Below are 15,051 nucleotides of genomic sequence, written 5' to 3' on the forward strand. Positions count from 1 at the left end.
AGTTGCAAACCACTACATCAGGTACTTGATCAGGTTGTTCAGGGTGCCATCTAACCTGGCCTCAAACACCTCCAGAGATGGGGCATCCGCTGCCTCTTTGGGCAACCTCTTCCAGCAACTCTCTACCCAATATCTAATGCCAGACTACCTGTTGATCGATTTCAAAGGAGGGATGACTATTTTCCAGTGCAAGAGTTCCAGTAATAAGACTGCAGGCTGCTCTGTAAAACTTTCATCGTTTTGATAGAAAATACAAGACACAGTCGTAAATCAATTTTTTATTTTGATAAAACCCTCATCAATATCAAAGCAATGGATCAACTTCACTATTTTCAATACATAAAAACATGTACAAGTTTGTTTCTGATATGAAGCCTTACTACTTTCTCTCATCAGCAAGAAAGTTGTATAAGTTTTATGTGATTTGTTAACATCTTGTTCATATTCTGCAGCTACTTACATGGCCAGAAAATGTATCAGATCCAATACTAAATCTAGCAGAGGGTGTGAAAACACACAACACACTCACGTTCTCTCCGCACACACCTTGCAAACATCCGCACTCAGGAAGAAGCAGACTGATGTCTTTTCAGCTGCATTCTTCTTCCTGTGCCAGAAAACAGAAAGTGCCGGCAGGTTTTTCTTCTTTGGTTAGTATTTGTACCTGCTGCTGCCAAATGCCTTATATTTATCCCATGGCCTATATGTGTTCATTCCTTCCATAAACTCTCAGAAGGCATTGAGAGGCCTTGCAGCAGTAGCACCTACATTATGAGGGGGGAGAAGATAAAAAAATAATAAAATACATCTGTCTCAAACTAAGCTAAAATATCTATGACTCTACGTCTATTTTATTCAGTTAAAGAAGGCATATAAAGCCAATCCTGTTTGTGATTTCCCTCATATTTGCCCACCTAAGATAAAAAGACCTGTTGAGGTAAGAGGCACAGTATATAAAACCTACAAAAAAAACCCAATCTTATAGAGAGTAGTTGTAGAAGATGAGGTCAGAGGTACTACAGAGGCAGTTGCTGCCCATGAAATCTTTAGCTGTCTCACTCCAGTACTACTGGTTTTCACTATCTAGTTCTCACAGTTTTAAGGTAATCTACCTATACAAGCTACATCCTATGGCAAATTCATTATTATTGAAAATAACAAAAATTAAATTGGTTTACAACAAACAATGATATTCAAATAATAATAATAATAATAATAATAATAAAAAGCTCCTGAGAGTAATGCAGGCTCAGTTCAGTTCACTAAAGATAGACATTTCAAGACATCGCTACCATGAACTTACTGGATATTGATTTGATTCAGATTTCTTTAGCTTAAGGACTATCTTTGGTCTTTGAATACAGTGCAGTGACTTGAGTTCATCTACAACAGGGGAGCTTCAGCATGCACCTAGGAGATATTCCATTCCTGAGCAATGCTGTATGTATCGTATGAACCAGCCTAAAGCAAGGGCTGTCTCTGCCTCTTGAAGACTATTTCATGTGGTAGGATTCTGATGCTACATGGACATGGTATTCAGTTCTTATTGTTCACCAGATGCAACAGACTTGATTTAGGCATGAACTCACAGATCCCTTTGTGACTGTGCAGTTTTCAAGGTTTGGGATAATTTCATCACTCTATGTGGCAGAACTCAGGAATACCTGATCCACCTGAAGCGATCCTAACATACATGAAATCTTTACTAAATTAAATGTTACATTAAAAACAGGAAAAATAAGTCCAGAACATCCTGTGCTGCCATTAATACCAGGGATCCTGTTCAGTACTTTGGTGACAATTTCTGGACAACGCCTTCACCACACCAAATCCTTCTGATAACACTCTGTACATGTAACATCGGCATCTCAATGCTCCCACACCAGCGCACACAAACACACCAACCTGTTAACAACAGTGATGAAACTGCCAAAGTTCAGGACATGTCTGCAAGAAATGACTGCATAATAACCAGTAATTCAACAACACCCATCTGTTATAACAACTCACCAAAAAGTACAAATAAAATCACAAAGTATATTAGCAATGACAATGGGGCCTTTGGTGTCAGAGGTGGCCTGTTCTCGCTTTACACATTTAATTCCTTCTGACTTCTCTGCCCTTTAGGGGCTGTGGAGGGCGGTAGTTCCGCAGCAGGCAGCAGGCCGCCTCATCCTCCGCCGTGCTCAGGAGACTGCGGAATTGGGCGAGCTGCAATCAAGAGATACAGAGCGTTCAGCAGGAAACCCTCACGCTCACACAAACAAAAAACCATGTTGTAAATACTGAATATATAATTCTGATCTGAAGTTTAATACTTGGCCTAATTTCCTAATTTCTAATATTTCCAACATTTCCTATTTCTATGCATCAACTTCCTTCCTTCCTAGTCTAAGCAAGTGGCCCAGTGTATCAAATCTTACTGAAGTATTTGAAATATACCAGCCATGAATTAGACAAGCAAAAACTCTTGAGATTTACAGCAAGACAACAGTATTAGTAACATATCGTAAGTGGCGTACTTGCAAACTTCCAGTATTAAAAGCTTTAATCTGATACACTTTGGTGTCTCTGCTGTAAAAACTCTATATACCAAATGATCAGCCCACTGGGTGTCACTGTTGCAACATGAAAATATAGTGCGAAGCTTAATTTAACGTCGAGGAAGTAGACTAGTTTTTTTATTTATTTTTTTTAATTTAATAAGGTATGCAGTGTCAGAGTCTGCAAAAATTTATCCTTTTCGGTGGCATTCACATTGAAACCTCACAAAAGCCTTATTTGTACAGCAGTGAAAAATCAAGATGTACCTGTTCAGAACAAACACTTATGGGCTCTCTCAGGACAATCCAGATAACACTTTCAAGAAGAGGTGGAACAGTGAGAGAGCCAAAGTAAGTCCAGTAGTCCAGGGATTTGGGAAGCAGGCAGCTAGGATCAAAGTTGGTGAATAACGCTCTCTTACCCTGAAAATTGAAACAAAGCACGTTGTGGTCATAAGAAATAATAAGACATTGCTTCTTGTACAAGTGCATCGATGCCTTACATCTATTAAATTATTTATTTATTTACATGCAGCATTATTTAAAAGCAAGAGACAGGGGAAATCACGTTTCATTATAGCACAGACTGGCAGCATCCTGGATGAGAACAGCAGGGACCATGAAGGTAAGAGGAGTAGCAGCCAGATTACCAGAAACAAAACAGTGAAAGCAGCCACTGATATCAGGAGTTTTTTAGAAGCATTTGTTCACCTTGATTCTGATGGTGTCCAAGCGGTCGGTGATCTTCTTCAGCTGAGGGTTGCATTCACCTATCTATTACAAGAGAAAGAAAAATGTAATACTTGAGCTCTGGAGAAAATATGTCAAAAAAGATAAAGATCTGAAAGCAAACACATGCTGAATCTGCTTCATACAGCTTTAATTAAGTGACCATAAGTAACTTAAGAGTGCTAAGAAAGACAGCGAATCTTCCTGAGTCATTACAATGTGAAATGGAAAGTGAGAGCCCCTGTAGCACAAGCACCTCTTCTATACCAGCACTGTTAATAACTTTGGGCTCATAATGCAGACTTATTGGTGGGGGCCGAAGCATTCTTTTCTTACCTTCAGAAACACAGCCATGACTGCCAGTCCATCTGACTGACGAGCTGCCTCGACAAAACTAGAATATTTTTCAGCATTCCAGTGAACTACATGAAGCTGAAAAGCAAAAAACACAGCATCAACTCTCGCTGAACTGAAAGAGTTGCAAATTAATACTAGAACTTTACTGGCATCAATATTCTACTTCACCTATTTGCATTCCAAGCCACTTAGTTTTCTCACCGCAATATTTATTGAAATTGGCAAACACACAGATCACACAAACAGCAGCAAGCATTGCCAGTGGCTGGCATTACCTAGCAGCAATCAGCATGGCACAGTGCCTGGCAAACCACTCTCAAGTCCCATATTTTGAGGCTAAGACAAGATATCCCCTGGTTATGTAACTAAAGCTAAGGCCTTGGGTACAGCTGATTTGAATGAGTGATTGAAAATCACAGGGATGTCATTAGTGCTTTGTTCCTCTTTTTCCTAATCAAGCTTTCAGTAAATCAGCCACAAGCAGAAAATGGGGCATTAAACTTGCACTGACCTCTTTTCCCCTCTTAAGTTTAAGATGAATATCAAAATTTGATCTTTGATGCATTCCAAATGTCATTTTCTATGATTACTAGCAGTTAGGAACTTAAAAGTGGCCTGATTATCTCAGGTTTGAGCATTTGAATTTCAAGAGATACTATTCTGCAACTGTCCTATGGTAGTTGCTTAAGAACTTGAAGACACCCACAAGGGTGAGGACCCCTTGCTATCTGCCTCCTGGAAACAAGAAAAGCCCATAGTGTCTACCCCCACACCACTTCAGTCCCTCCTGCTAAGACAGGATTCCTAAATCCTCCCCAGGCTCAGCAGTGGGAGCTCCTGGCTCCCCAGAACACCTGCACTGAGCGAACGTCTGACTGCCAAACTGCAGAGGGAACAGACACACTGCACTCAGGACCAAGTACCTCACAAATGTTAATTCCTTCCACAAATCCTCAGTGGATTACTGCATCTTATCTCCCACAATTTTTAGATAAGAGAGGCTCAGAAGCAGGGCAGGAGATAGCCTTTTCTAAAATTGGTGAGCATCTTCTCAGACTTTGAACTTGACTCCATAGGAGTGCTGAAAAACAGCTCCACTGAATGACTTGAACGGGGATGATCCCCTGAATATGGGGCTTCTCTTTGAAATGCAACACATTAAGATCCCCAGAACAATTTGGGAATGCTGGGACTGACTTTAAAGGATTTATATGAGAAGCAGCACAGGAATGTATATCAGCATTGCTGGAATACACATCTAGGAAAGTGAAGATTTTGACTCCACACCTCAGTCATTGCCTAGCCTCTATGAGCTTCAATTTTCTTTATCTGTGATAGAGAGATGTTACTAGTTGTTACAGGATGTAATTAACATTTGCTGAGCGCTTGGGTTCTAAATGCTAAAACATAACATTCAGCAAGTAAGGAATCCTACTGAAATCAATAATAACGCACATGCTCACAGTGAAAGACATGCTGGCTCACAGTTTCAGGATCCTTGAAGGAAAGTTGCTTACAAGTGCTATTAATTAAACCAAGAGCAGAACAGAGTCCATCAAACCACTCTGAGGTGAACTAATATCCTGGAGCTCATGTTGCCTGCGCCGCTCATGATTAGAGGTTCAAAGAAGCTACGTTGAACGATTTTTAAACAATTACATTTTTGACATACGCAAAAAGGAAACAGAAACTCTCAGTCAAAATTGACTTTTATTGTGGATTTTAAAAAAAGGAAAAAAACAACAAAGAACATAAAGCAAAATTCTCATAACTAAATAAGACTCCATCAGAATTTTGCCAGAAGAACCCGAAACCAACCCCCCAAAAAATCAAAACTCCCAAACAAACAGAGCTGGGAAACACTTCTAGTACAGCCCCTGTCTCAAAGGCTTGTGACTTCTCTTTTAAGGAATATATACCGTCTTACCACCACTGTGTCATTGCAGCTTGTGAGAAGACCTTGGTCAGACCATATGTTGCCACAAAGAATGGAGTCATGGATGTCTTCTGCTTCTGCTTTGGGTTAGGGGGCTGAGCCTTCCAGTCTTTTTTACCTGTACAATACTTCTTTCTTCAGCACAGTTGATTCTTTTTCTTGAAATCTTGCACATCTTCCCCGTGGACATAAGCACGGAAAACATCTTCATTTCTCCTTTTGATGTATTTTCTTTTGAGTGAGCAGTGCTCAGAAGCCTTGGTCTGAATTCTGTGTTTCTTATCTCATAGCCAAAATGACATCTAGAGAGCTTCTTGTGGAGGGTTACCCAACCAACAGGCAACGGAAAGCTTTTTAGACTGGCTAGAAATTCAGATATTTTCTCCTTCCATTTGGTTTCTTAGATGGGATACACATTTATATTTTCTCAGCTAGAAATTTTGTTTTGGCACTGAATGGTTTTAAAGCACCTCTATTAATTCTTTATATTCCATCCCACCTGGTTCCTGTGGAAAACATAAGCCTTTAAACACTGCAAATGTCACTTTTCCCCATTAGTGTTAGAAAAATGATTTTTTTTTCCCTGACCACTGTCTCTTAAAGAATTTCCAGCAAAATCTGATAACACCACCGTGCATACATTTCAACTTTTTATTCTTCTTTAGTATTACAAAACTTTTATTTTTCCACTAGCATTTATACAATTTACTTCTTTTCAACCCCACAAAACTCTTCACTGTCTGAACTATTGCTATCAAAACACTCCACATTACTTCCATTTGCAATGAGGAATCAGTCACTGTCAGACTGAGCACTCTCGGCGGTGGATTACTCCAACAGACCAAAGAAGGCAGAGCACGAGAAGGCTCTCCATGCCACAGCAGGGGACAGTGCACCTGTCCCCTGTGGCAACGTCAGGCCAGAGCTGCCTGACGTAGACCTTAGGGTGCAGTTCTCAAGCAAACAGTTTCTCCTTTTAGAATGGATCAAGCATGAAACACTTCAGGAAGACTGCTTAAACACTTCAGGAAGACTGTTTGTCTTTGGATATAATGGAGAAGGAAAAGTGGGGAGTTGAGGGGCAAAATTATTCTCAAAATGGAACACTAGTCACAGGTTTAGAGGAACAAATGACTCTGTGCCAAGCCTTACCTCTGCTGCATACTTCATCCCATCCACAGCGTGCTCAGAGCCAGCCTCGTCATTGGAGCCCCAGTGGAAGTGGATCTGGCGCAGCCTGTAGGTCCCACAGAGTGGCCCCCCAGTCAGCACTACAAACCAAAACAGAGGAGAGGGCTTAACTGAATGAATAGGAGCTCTAGAGGCTATTGGTGTGAGTTTAAACTCAAAGCTTCAAGTCTCTGGACATTACCCTACTTCTCAAAAGCTCTTATATGGGTTCCCCTTTCTTTGATGTGTTATAAAGGAATCTTTGTCCAGAATGTGACTATCTAAACTGTGTTGATGTACAGATTGCCCAGTGAAGGGTTACCACCAGGTGTTTCTTGCTAGGGCCTGGGTATTTCTCAGAAGACGGGAAAACAGAAAAGTGTTTCTGTTTGGCAAGTAGTATCCTGTCTTGAATGTATTTGAAAGACTAACTGAGAAATTAAGCTTAAAATAGATTTCACAAGTAAAGGGAAGGATCAGAAAAATAAAATGTGAATAGATTTTTTTTCTTCTGTTTGAAGTTCAGAGGAAAGTAGGTGGAACATAAAAAATCATCAAGGCTCTTTCTTGCTTCTGCAGCCAGATCCAATTACAGCTGACAGAAGTCTGAGAAACAGGAAGGAGCAGATGCTAACACAAATAGATGCACGTTGTACAAGTGCAATATTACTGCCATTTAATTTGCCATTTAGTTCAGCTAATACCAATATGGGTAGACTTCCATTGTTTTCCTTCTGTAAAGTGCCTGTGTTTTTCTAAGCAGAGTTGGTAGGACTCACATCTGCACAGACACCTGAACATGAATCACATTCAGAAAATCTCCTTACTCACTGCAGAGCAAATCACTCCACCCTCTCTGCTCCATCCATGTCTCCTTGGAGGCTATGGGGAGTGGTCTGAGATGCATTACTGGCTCATTGTAGAGACTTTAAAGAGATAAGATGGAGGTATCAAGGAGATGATTTTTAAATTAAGAGCACTGGGGAGAACAATAGTCACTTATTTCTTTTTCCAGTTTTAATCCAAAACATAAACCTTGTTGGGAGTAAAATGCCACCAAGTAATTGTAAGAGAAGTATTTATTAGCTTGCCTATCTGCTAACACAAGTAGGCTGGAGAGTGAAAACAAACTGGAACTGTTTATCTGTCGGCAAAAATATTTAATTGTCTTAAAACTTCAACTCAAGAACTTACTTTTACAGAGTCTATAAACCTAGTGAACAAAGGGGATGGGAGTGGCACTCCTAAAACAAATTCCTTCTTTTGAGGACTGAGAACCTGTTGGCAAACAAAGCCAAAAATGTGTAAAGATCAGTGTTATACTGGCTGAGGAAAAACAGCTACATAGGCTCTCCAGGGAGGTGGTTGAGTCACCATCCCTGGATGTGCTTAAGAGCCGTTTGGATGTGATGCTCAGAGATTTGATTTCGCAGAGGATTGTTAGAGTTAGGGTACTATGGTTAGGTTGTGGTTGTATATGATGATAGTCAAGGTCTTTTCCAACCTGGGTAATTCTATGATTCTATGATTCAATACTTCTGAAAAACATGGAAAACGGCCTGATGATGTATTTGTGTCCATCATACAGTGATGGTAAAAATCTTCCATTCAAACAGCCACAAAGCAAGAAAGTACTCTAAAATGATTTAAAGAAAATACCAGTATTGCAATGTTTGAAAGAGTAAGAAAAAGAAGTGTTTGAAACATCAGTGAAGTAATTCCAGGGAATAGAGACAGTGTAGTACCAAAGAGGATAAACAAAACTACACCATCACAAACTTGACAGCCCAACTTCTGTGCTGGCTGAAGTAAAGAAATAGGTCACATGGAATTAAAAGATCCCAGTGTATTTAGTATCAATTAGTCAGAAGTTTCTCAAGAAAACACCATAGAGGAGGAGTGTTTATTCCACAAAGGTGCCATAGAGGCCACATTTTGGCCCTAGAAAATTCAATACTTTTTCTGATCAACGGTCTGAAAGAAAACAAAAAAATTACTGATGGTTTGTCAGTAACAAATACCAGGGAAATAGTGAAAAAGTCAGTTTACAGATGTAGAAAAAGTTTTTTTGGTGTTTTTTTTTTTTTAATAAGAAATGTGTGAAAATATCTGAAATGTAAAGCCATGCACGTATGAATAAAGAATGTGTCTCATACTTAGAAGACAGAGTTCTGAAAGTGACTGAGGATTACACTTGTAAATTATCTAATCAACAGCTGTCAGTGCTCTGTTCTGACTTGGGCTGTATCCTTGGATTTATGGCCTGAGGAAAGCTGTAGGAAGAGAATTATATTACCCCTGCTTTCCCACCAGTGTAAGCCTCCAGAAATATGAGGCTGAGGTCTTGTCACTTCATGGGTGGAATTAGAAAGTGGAAGAGGCTCTTGGTTCACTTCTTTTTTAATTTATTGTTTAAAGAAAAGAAATTTAAACACTGAGTTGCTCTGACTCACACCAGAAATAATTTGTGATCTTGACTTTTTAACTGTGAGAATAATGAACAACTAGAACTACCAGAAGCAGTGGAAGATTTGTCGTTGCTGGAAATTTTGAAAGCAGATGATTGAATGCTTTTGTAAGAGATGTGCTTTAGTTCACCCACACCTACTAGAGCTGAAGCAGAGATTAATCCTGGGAAGTCCAATGGCCTCTGACACGGACAAGGCAGGACCAGATTTCTGCCAACCAGCTGGTGGCTTTCAGGCAATATCCAGAACTGCACAGGCTGACAGAAGATTCAGTCTAAGACTGTTCAGGAAAGTCAAGATGTTGCCTCCACCTCTGTCTGTCCTTGTTGCCACTATCAGCCAGCAAGTCCTTGTAATGAGGGACAGGGTGATCACTAATTAGTCCCCCTCTGGCTTTGATCCTCAGCTAAGCCTCATGCATCCACATGAGGATTTTACTGCTTCAAGAAACTTCACTCCTACAGTTTCAGAGGAGGGGTAGCAGCAAGCCTGCCATCCAAGAGAAGCCTCTAATGATGCAGGCATTCACATTACAAAGGCTACACTAAACCAGAGAACTTCTAAATAAGAATTATTGCTTGCAAAAAGGGAAGCTACACACCCCTCTAAAAGACTGGGACAATGACACTTTTCAGAGAAGAAAAGGGATCCATTGGGATGTTTTTCATTTGTTCTGCACTGATTCTTTCCTGACATAAGAAGTCCAAGCATGGGTCATGAAAAGGAAAAGAATATACAGCCAAACCTGCAACTAAAGTCAGGTAAGAGATTTGAGCAATTTGGTTGGAATGAACCATAGTTATGCCCAGGTTGCGCTCTATTTAGGAGACAGAGGAAGAAAACACAGCGCAATAAGAAAGGAACAAACCTGATTTGTTCACAGTGTCATCAAACTCAACACTGGTGGAGTGCCCGTTGTTCAGGATGATTTTAGCAGAAGCTGGATCGTAATTGGGATTTAGAGGACGGAGAGAGGGGTCATACTTGGTTTCCTCAGTTTTGATGTCAATAGGTGACTGGCGGTCTCCATTGGCAACAGGAAAAACCTCCTTCCAGTGGGCAGGCCCTGTGAGGCATTGGAGGAGAAGCTTTGTAAGGTGAAAGAACCTCTGCCTGAATTTTTCTTGCTTGCATTATATTAAATTCAAAATGAGTTCAACAGAAAACACAGTTCAAATTATTCAGTTACTCTTGTTGCATTGTTTCACGACAGCAGCTCTTGGGATCCCTTCAAATACCTTCCTTAATGTCTGCAGGGATGGGGCTTCTATCACCTCCTTGGGCAACCAGTTCCAGTGCTTCACCACCTTAATTGTAAAAAACTTCTCACTTATATCCAATCTAAACCTCCTCACTTTTAGTTTGAAACCATTTCCCCTTGTCCTATCACAGTAGATTCTGCTAACAAGTCTGCTCCCTTCTTTCTTATAGCACCCTTTTAGATACCTAGAGGCCACTTGCAGAGCTAATGATCTATCAGAATTATAAAGGGCATAGCACTTCCCCCACTTCCCCCTGCCCCCAGGCCTAGTATGGGTATGAAGAATAATAATTCACTTAACTAAGAGAGAACAGATCTTACAGAAACTTAAATACAAGCACCAGAAATTCAACTGGTAAAATCTGCACGACTGGAAACCATTAATCCCTATACTGAAGGTAACTGATTTCATCCTAAAACCCAACCTTCTGTTTTGGATCTCTGTACATCTCAGCTCTTCAATGAAAAGAAAAAATGGCAGAAAAAACAGCTTAGGTTGTAGTGCACTATGATTAATAGCCTCACATCAAAAGGATAGTTTTCTGTCCTGGACTACAATAGCAGAGAACATAGCTCAGAAATCTGCAGGTGCTGGGATAGCCCCAGCATGCAGCAGTGAATTGGGGAGGGGAGAGGGAGACACCTGGGCTCACTGCTCCAAGCAGCACCCAGAGATGTGAGAGCTGAGGGGTCTCCTGCGCAGAACAGCCACGGCTCAGGCTTCAAGAAGAACAAAGGCCTCTAGTCTTGAATTTGTTACCAAGTAATTTTGCTAATGACTTAACTAACCCATTAGGCAAACCACTCCTGGACTGAAACACAAAGCTATTACAATTTAACTCTTCTCATTTCACAAATGGTGGTCAAAGCCATTCAATATGTTGATTTACTACAGTTCAGCATACAATATGGTTTTAGTTGTGCTTGGATGCTAGTACCCTGCAGTTAGACACACACTGCACAGATTTAGTCACTGAGGAAGCATTGCTCTGTCAGTCATACCTAATTCTCCATTTTAGGGTGCTTAGAAAAAGCATATCGCTACTTAATTTTAATACTTATATTTTACCTCAGTATATCCTATGTTTAGCCACCAGTATGTATATATATTGACATGAATTTAGTCATGGAGCTGCCAAGAGGGCCAATGGCATCCTGGCTTGTATCAGGAATGGTGTGGTAAGCAGGACTAGGGAAGTCATCCTGCCCCTGTACTTGCCATTGGTGAGGCCTCACCTCAAGTACTGTGTTCAGTTTTGGGCACCTCAGCACAGGAAAGACATGGAGGTACTGGAGCAAGTCCAGAGAAGGGCAACAAAGCTCATGAAGGGCTTGGAGAATCAGCCCTACGAGGAGAGGCTGAGGAAGCTGGGGCTGTTTAGTCTGGGGAAAAGGAGGCTGAGGGGAGACCTTATCACCCTCTTCCAGTACCTGAAAGGTGCTTACAGTGAGAGTGGGGCAGGTCTCTTCTCACTGGTGACAAGTGACAGGACAAGGGGAAATGGCCTCAAGTTGCACCAGGGCAAGTTTAGGTTGGATGTTAGGAAGCACTTCTTTACAGAAAGGGTAGTTAAACACTGGAATAGGCTCCCCAGGGAGGTGGTTGAATCACCATCCCTGGAGTGTTTAAGAGCCATTTGGATGTGGTGCTCAGGGATATGATTTAGCAGAGGGTTTTTAGAGTTAGGGTACTATGGTTAGGCTGCAGTTGGACTTGATGATCTTCAGGGTCTTTTCCAACCTGGGTAATTCTATGATTCTATGATTTACCATTGGTTGGAGTGAGGGACAGGTTCTGCACCAGAGGGTGGTAGGCATGCGAACAGGCTGCCCAGGGCAGTAGGTACGGCCCTATGGTAATGGATGTCAAGGAGCATTTGGACAGCATTCTCAGGCATCAGATTTGGATTTTGAGTGGTGCTGTGTGGAGCTGAGCATTGGACTCAGTGATCCTTGTGGGCTCCTTCTGAGCCAGGATATTCTGTGATTCTATGATTCTATGTTACACGCAAAATGCTTGCAAGTCATCCAGTTACATATTCATCTCCAGTAATATTAGCTCTACTTAAAACAACTGAAATTCATAATGGGAAAAAATAATAATGGACAAAATGTAGTGCTGTTTTTTTTGGTGTGTGTTTTTTTTTTTTTTTTTTTTTTTTTTACTACAGATATATAAGCAACGTCATTAATCTTCAAATCCCTTTTTATTTGCAGAACACCTCAGTGTGAGGATTGGAACAGACACAGTGACGTGTCTGCAGTAAAACACAATATATATGTAATACTTTCCATTCCACATAAGTTATCAGGCAAGGAGTAAACTTAAGGCAGTAGATTCTCACTTGGTGTCCTAACTAAAGTGGGAATTTCTGCCCTGCACTGCAGCCAGTGCCCAAGATCTCAGTGCTGCACCTCTGTGTGTAAGCACTGCCAGAACTGTGAGGTAAGGAGAACAGCAAGGAAACAAAGGCCGAGGTTTGCATGGAAATAAAATAGTGCCTCTTAGCATTTCAGAAATACTTGCATCAAAGCAGTGAGGAAGATTTCATTCTCTGCATACCAGTCAGCCTTATTACATAGATACACCATAAACGCAGACAGGGATCTGTAATATTGGATGGTTTATGCACAAAGTGATTTAAGCAGCACTTATTGCTAAGGGGCAAATGAGTTTTTTCCCCAGTTGAAAAAGAAACAGCGCTTTTATCCCTGCGAGTTACAAATGCTGAGATCAGAGTGAATGCAGACGGCTCCTCCGCTCTTCAGGAAGTCAACTTTAAAATACAACTTCATCACATTTAATTAACTTCACTCTGCTGCTACCTCCCGAGTAGCAAAAGCAGATCTCAGTTTCAGAGAAGCTATTCAGGACCATGAAGGCAAAAATACAGTGCAAGTGGCACAGCAATCTCATGCTTCCACTGTTTGGCTGAACAACAGGCAAAATCAATGCAATAAATATATGGAAAGGAGTTAAGAAATGGAGCTGATGCTAGGGAAGAGCAGTCAAGTGTTGGACACCCAACCTCTCTCCTTTACTCTCCTGTGGGCTCGAGGGGCAGGGAGTGTAGTGCTGGGGTGCAGCCCACCTCACAGTGGCCAGGAGCTGAGTGGGGACAACCAAACTCCACCCAAACATGTTATCAGCCAGTAAACAGAACCTGGGGGGCAAGGGGGCCTCAGGAGGGTCCAGGGCCAAGCCGATAGAAATTCTGGTGCCCTCCCCTTCCTAGAAACCAGAAGGAGAGCCAGGATAAGAGAGGGAAAGGGGCTGCTTATCTGTGTCCTGCAGGTGAAGTTTACAGCACCCTTGGAAAACACAGGGAGAAACACAAGGGGGAAAAAAACACAACAACAACAACAAGAGCAATCATGGGGATGAGGAAAGGCACAGAACAGCAGACAGCACTCAGTCGCTGTGGAATTGTGGCCATCCACTGCCACCCAGTTCTTTGGAAACAGCACACCCATCCCAGAGGAGAGGGAAGCTAATGTGACTCCATCCTCTGAGCAGGACCACTGCTGTGTGCACTGGTGTGTAGAATCACAATGACAGAACATCCCGAGTTGGAAGGAAGCCACAAGGATCACTGAGTGCAACTCCTGGCTCCACACAGAACCACCCCAAAATGTCTAAGCGCTCTGTCCAAACTCTCCCTGAACTCCGGCACTCGCGGCCGTGTCCACGGTCCTACTGTCCTGGGCAACCTGTTTCATGCCCACCACCCTCTGCTGCAGACCCTGTCCCTCACCCCCACTCATGGGGTTATGGCAGCTCTATGACATAAATTCGTGTCAATATATATACGTACTTTTTTTCCTTTTTGTTGTCTCAGTGCCCTATTGCCCTGTGCAGTAACATAGGACAAATTGCCCTATTTGTGTGATCCCAGCCGGCTGCAGCATTCCCATTCCCACCTGCATGCACTGGAGCACAGCACAAGAGCAGAGACCATACGGATCAGCGCAGAGCAGAGGCACCTCGGCGATTCTGAGTAGATGAAGAGAAGCACGAAACAACCCAGACCCCAAAGCATCTCCCCGCGGGTGTGAAACGACGGACCCCGATCCCGACACCGCGCAACCCCGCACCGCGATGCCGCACAGAGACGCCGCCACCCCCGGGCTACCCCGGACAGCTCCGGGAGCCCCCGGCCCCGACGTCCGTACCGTTGTGCTCGTCGTATCCCCAGTGCAGCATGGCTCCGGGCTCGGGACGCGACGCGATGCGATGGGACAAGACGAGACGAGAGACGAGAGAAGCGGCCCCGCCGCCCCCTCTGCCCTCTTTGAAGGCGCCGTGCGGCGACGCCCCGCCGCGATAAGCGCCCGCCCGGCCCGGCCCGGCCCTGCCCCACGGCGCGGCCCCTCGGGGCCACCCCCACCCCCACAGAGCGGCGGGGCGGCTCCCGGTGCCCCATCGCCCCTCGGCCCCCACAGAATCACAGAATGACCCGGGTTGGAAGGGACCTCAAGGATCATGTAGTTCCAACCCCCCTGCCTGGCAGGGCCACCAAACATACACATTTACTAGATCAGGTTGCCCAGGGCCCCGTCCAACCTGGCCTTGAACACCTCCAAGGA

General features: G+C 42.8%; 1 protein-coding gene across 3 annotated transcripts; it reads right to left on the reverse strand.

Moving 5' to 3' along the window:
* Positions 1 to 263: 263 nt before the first annotated feature.
* On the reverse strand, positions 264 to 14,903 carry LOC107310307 (carbonic anhydrase 13-like). Of its 3 annotated transcripts, none has more exons than XM_015855819.2 (7): positions 14,638 to 14,731; positions 10,072 to 10,269; positions 6,718 to 6,836; positions 3,609 to 3,704; positions 3,255 to 3,317; positions 2,811 to 2,966; positions 264 to 2,211 (listed from the first exon to the last, which is right to left on the reverse strand). In XM_015855819.2, exons 1-7 carry the CDS (start codon positions 14,666 to 14,668, stop codon positions 2,098 to 2,100), a joined length of 777 nt encoding a protein of 258 aa, XP_015711305.1. In that variant the 5' UTR covers positions 14,669 to 14,731; the 3' UTR covers positions 264 to 2,097. The 3 variants fall into 3 exon arrangements, 2 of the variants coding, with proteins under 2 accessions (XP_015711305.1, XP_085395541.1); XM_085539415.1 differs by having other exon boundaries at positions 14,386 to 14,731; XR_014943332.1 differs by lacking the exons at positions 264 to 2,211; positions 2,811 to 2,966; positions 3,255 to 3,317; positions 3,609 to 3,704 and adding an exon at positions 5,321 to 6,071 and having other exon boundaries at positions 14,386 to 14,903.
* Between the last annotated feature and the right edge of the window lie 148 nt (positions 14,904 to 15,051).

Source organism: Coturnix japonica, chromosome 2 (assembly GCF_054131305.1).
Source record: "Coturnix japonica strain WE chromosome 2, WE-NBRP24, whole genome shotgun sequence".
Classification (NCBI taxonomy): domain Eukaryota; kingdom Metazoa; phylum Chordata; class Aves; order Galliformes; family Phasianidae; genus Coturnix; species Coturnix japonica.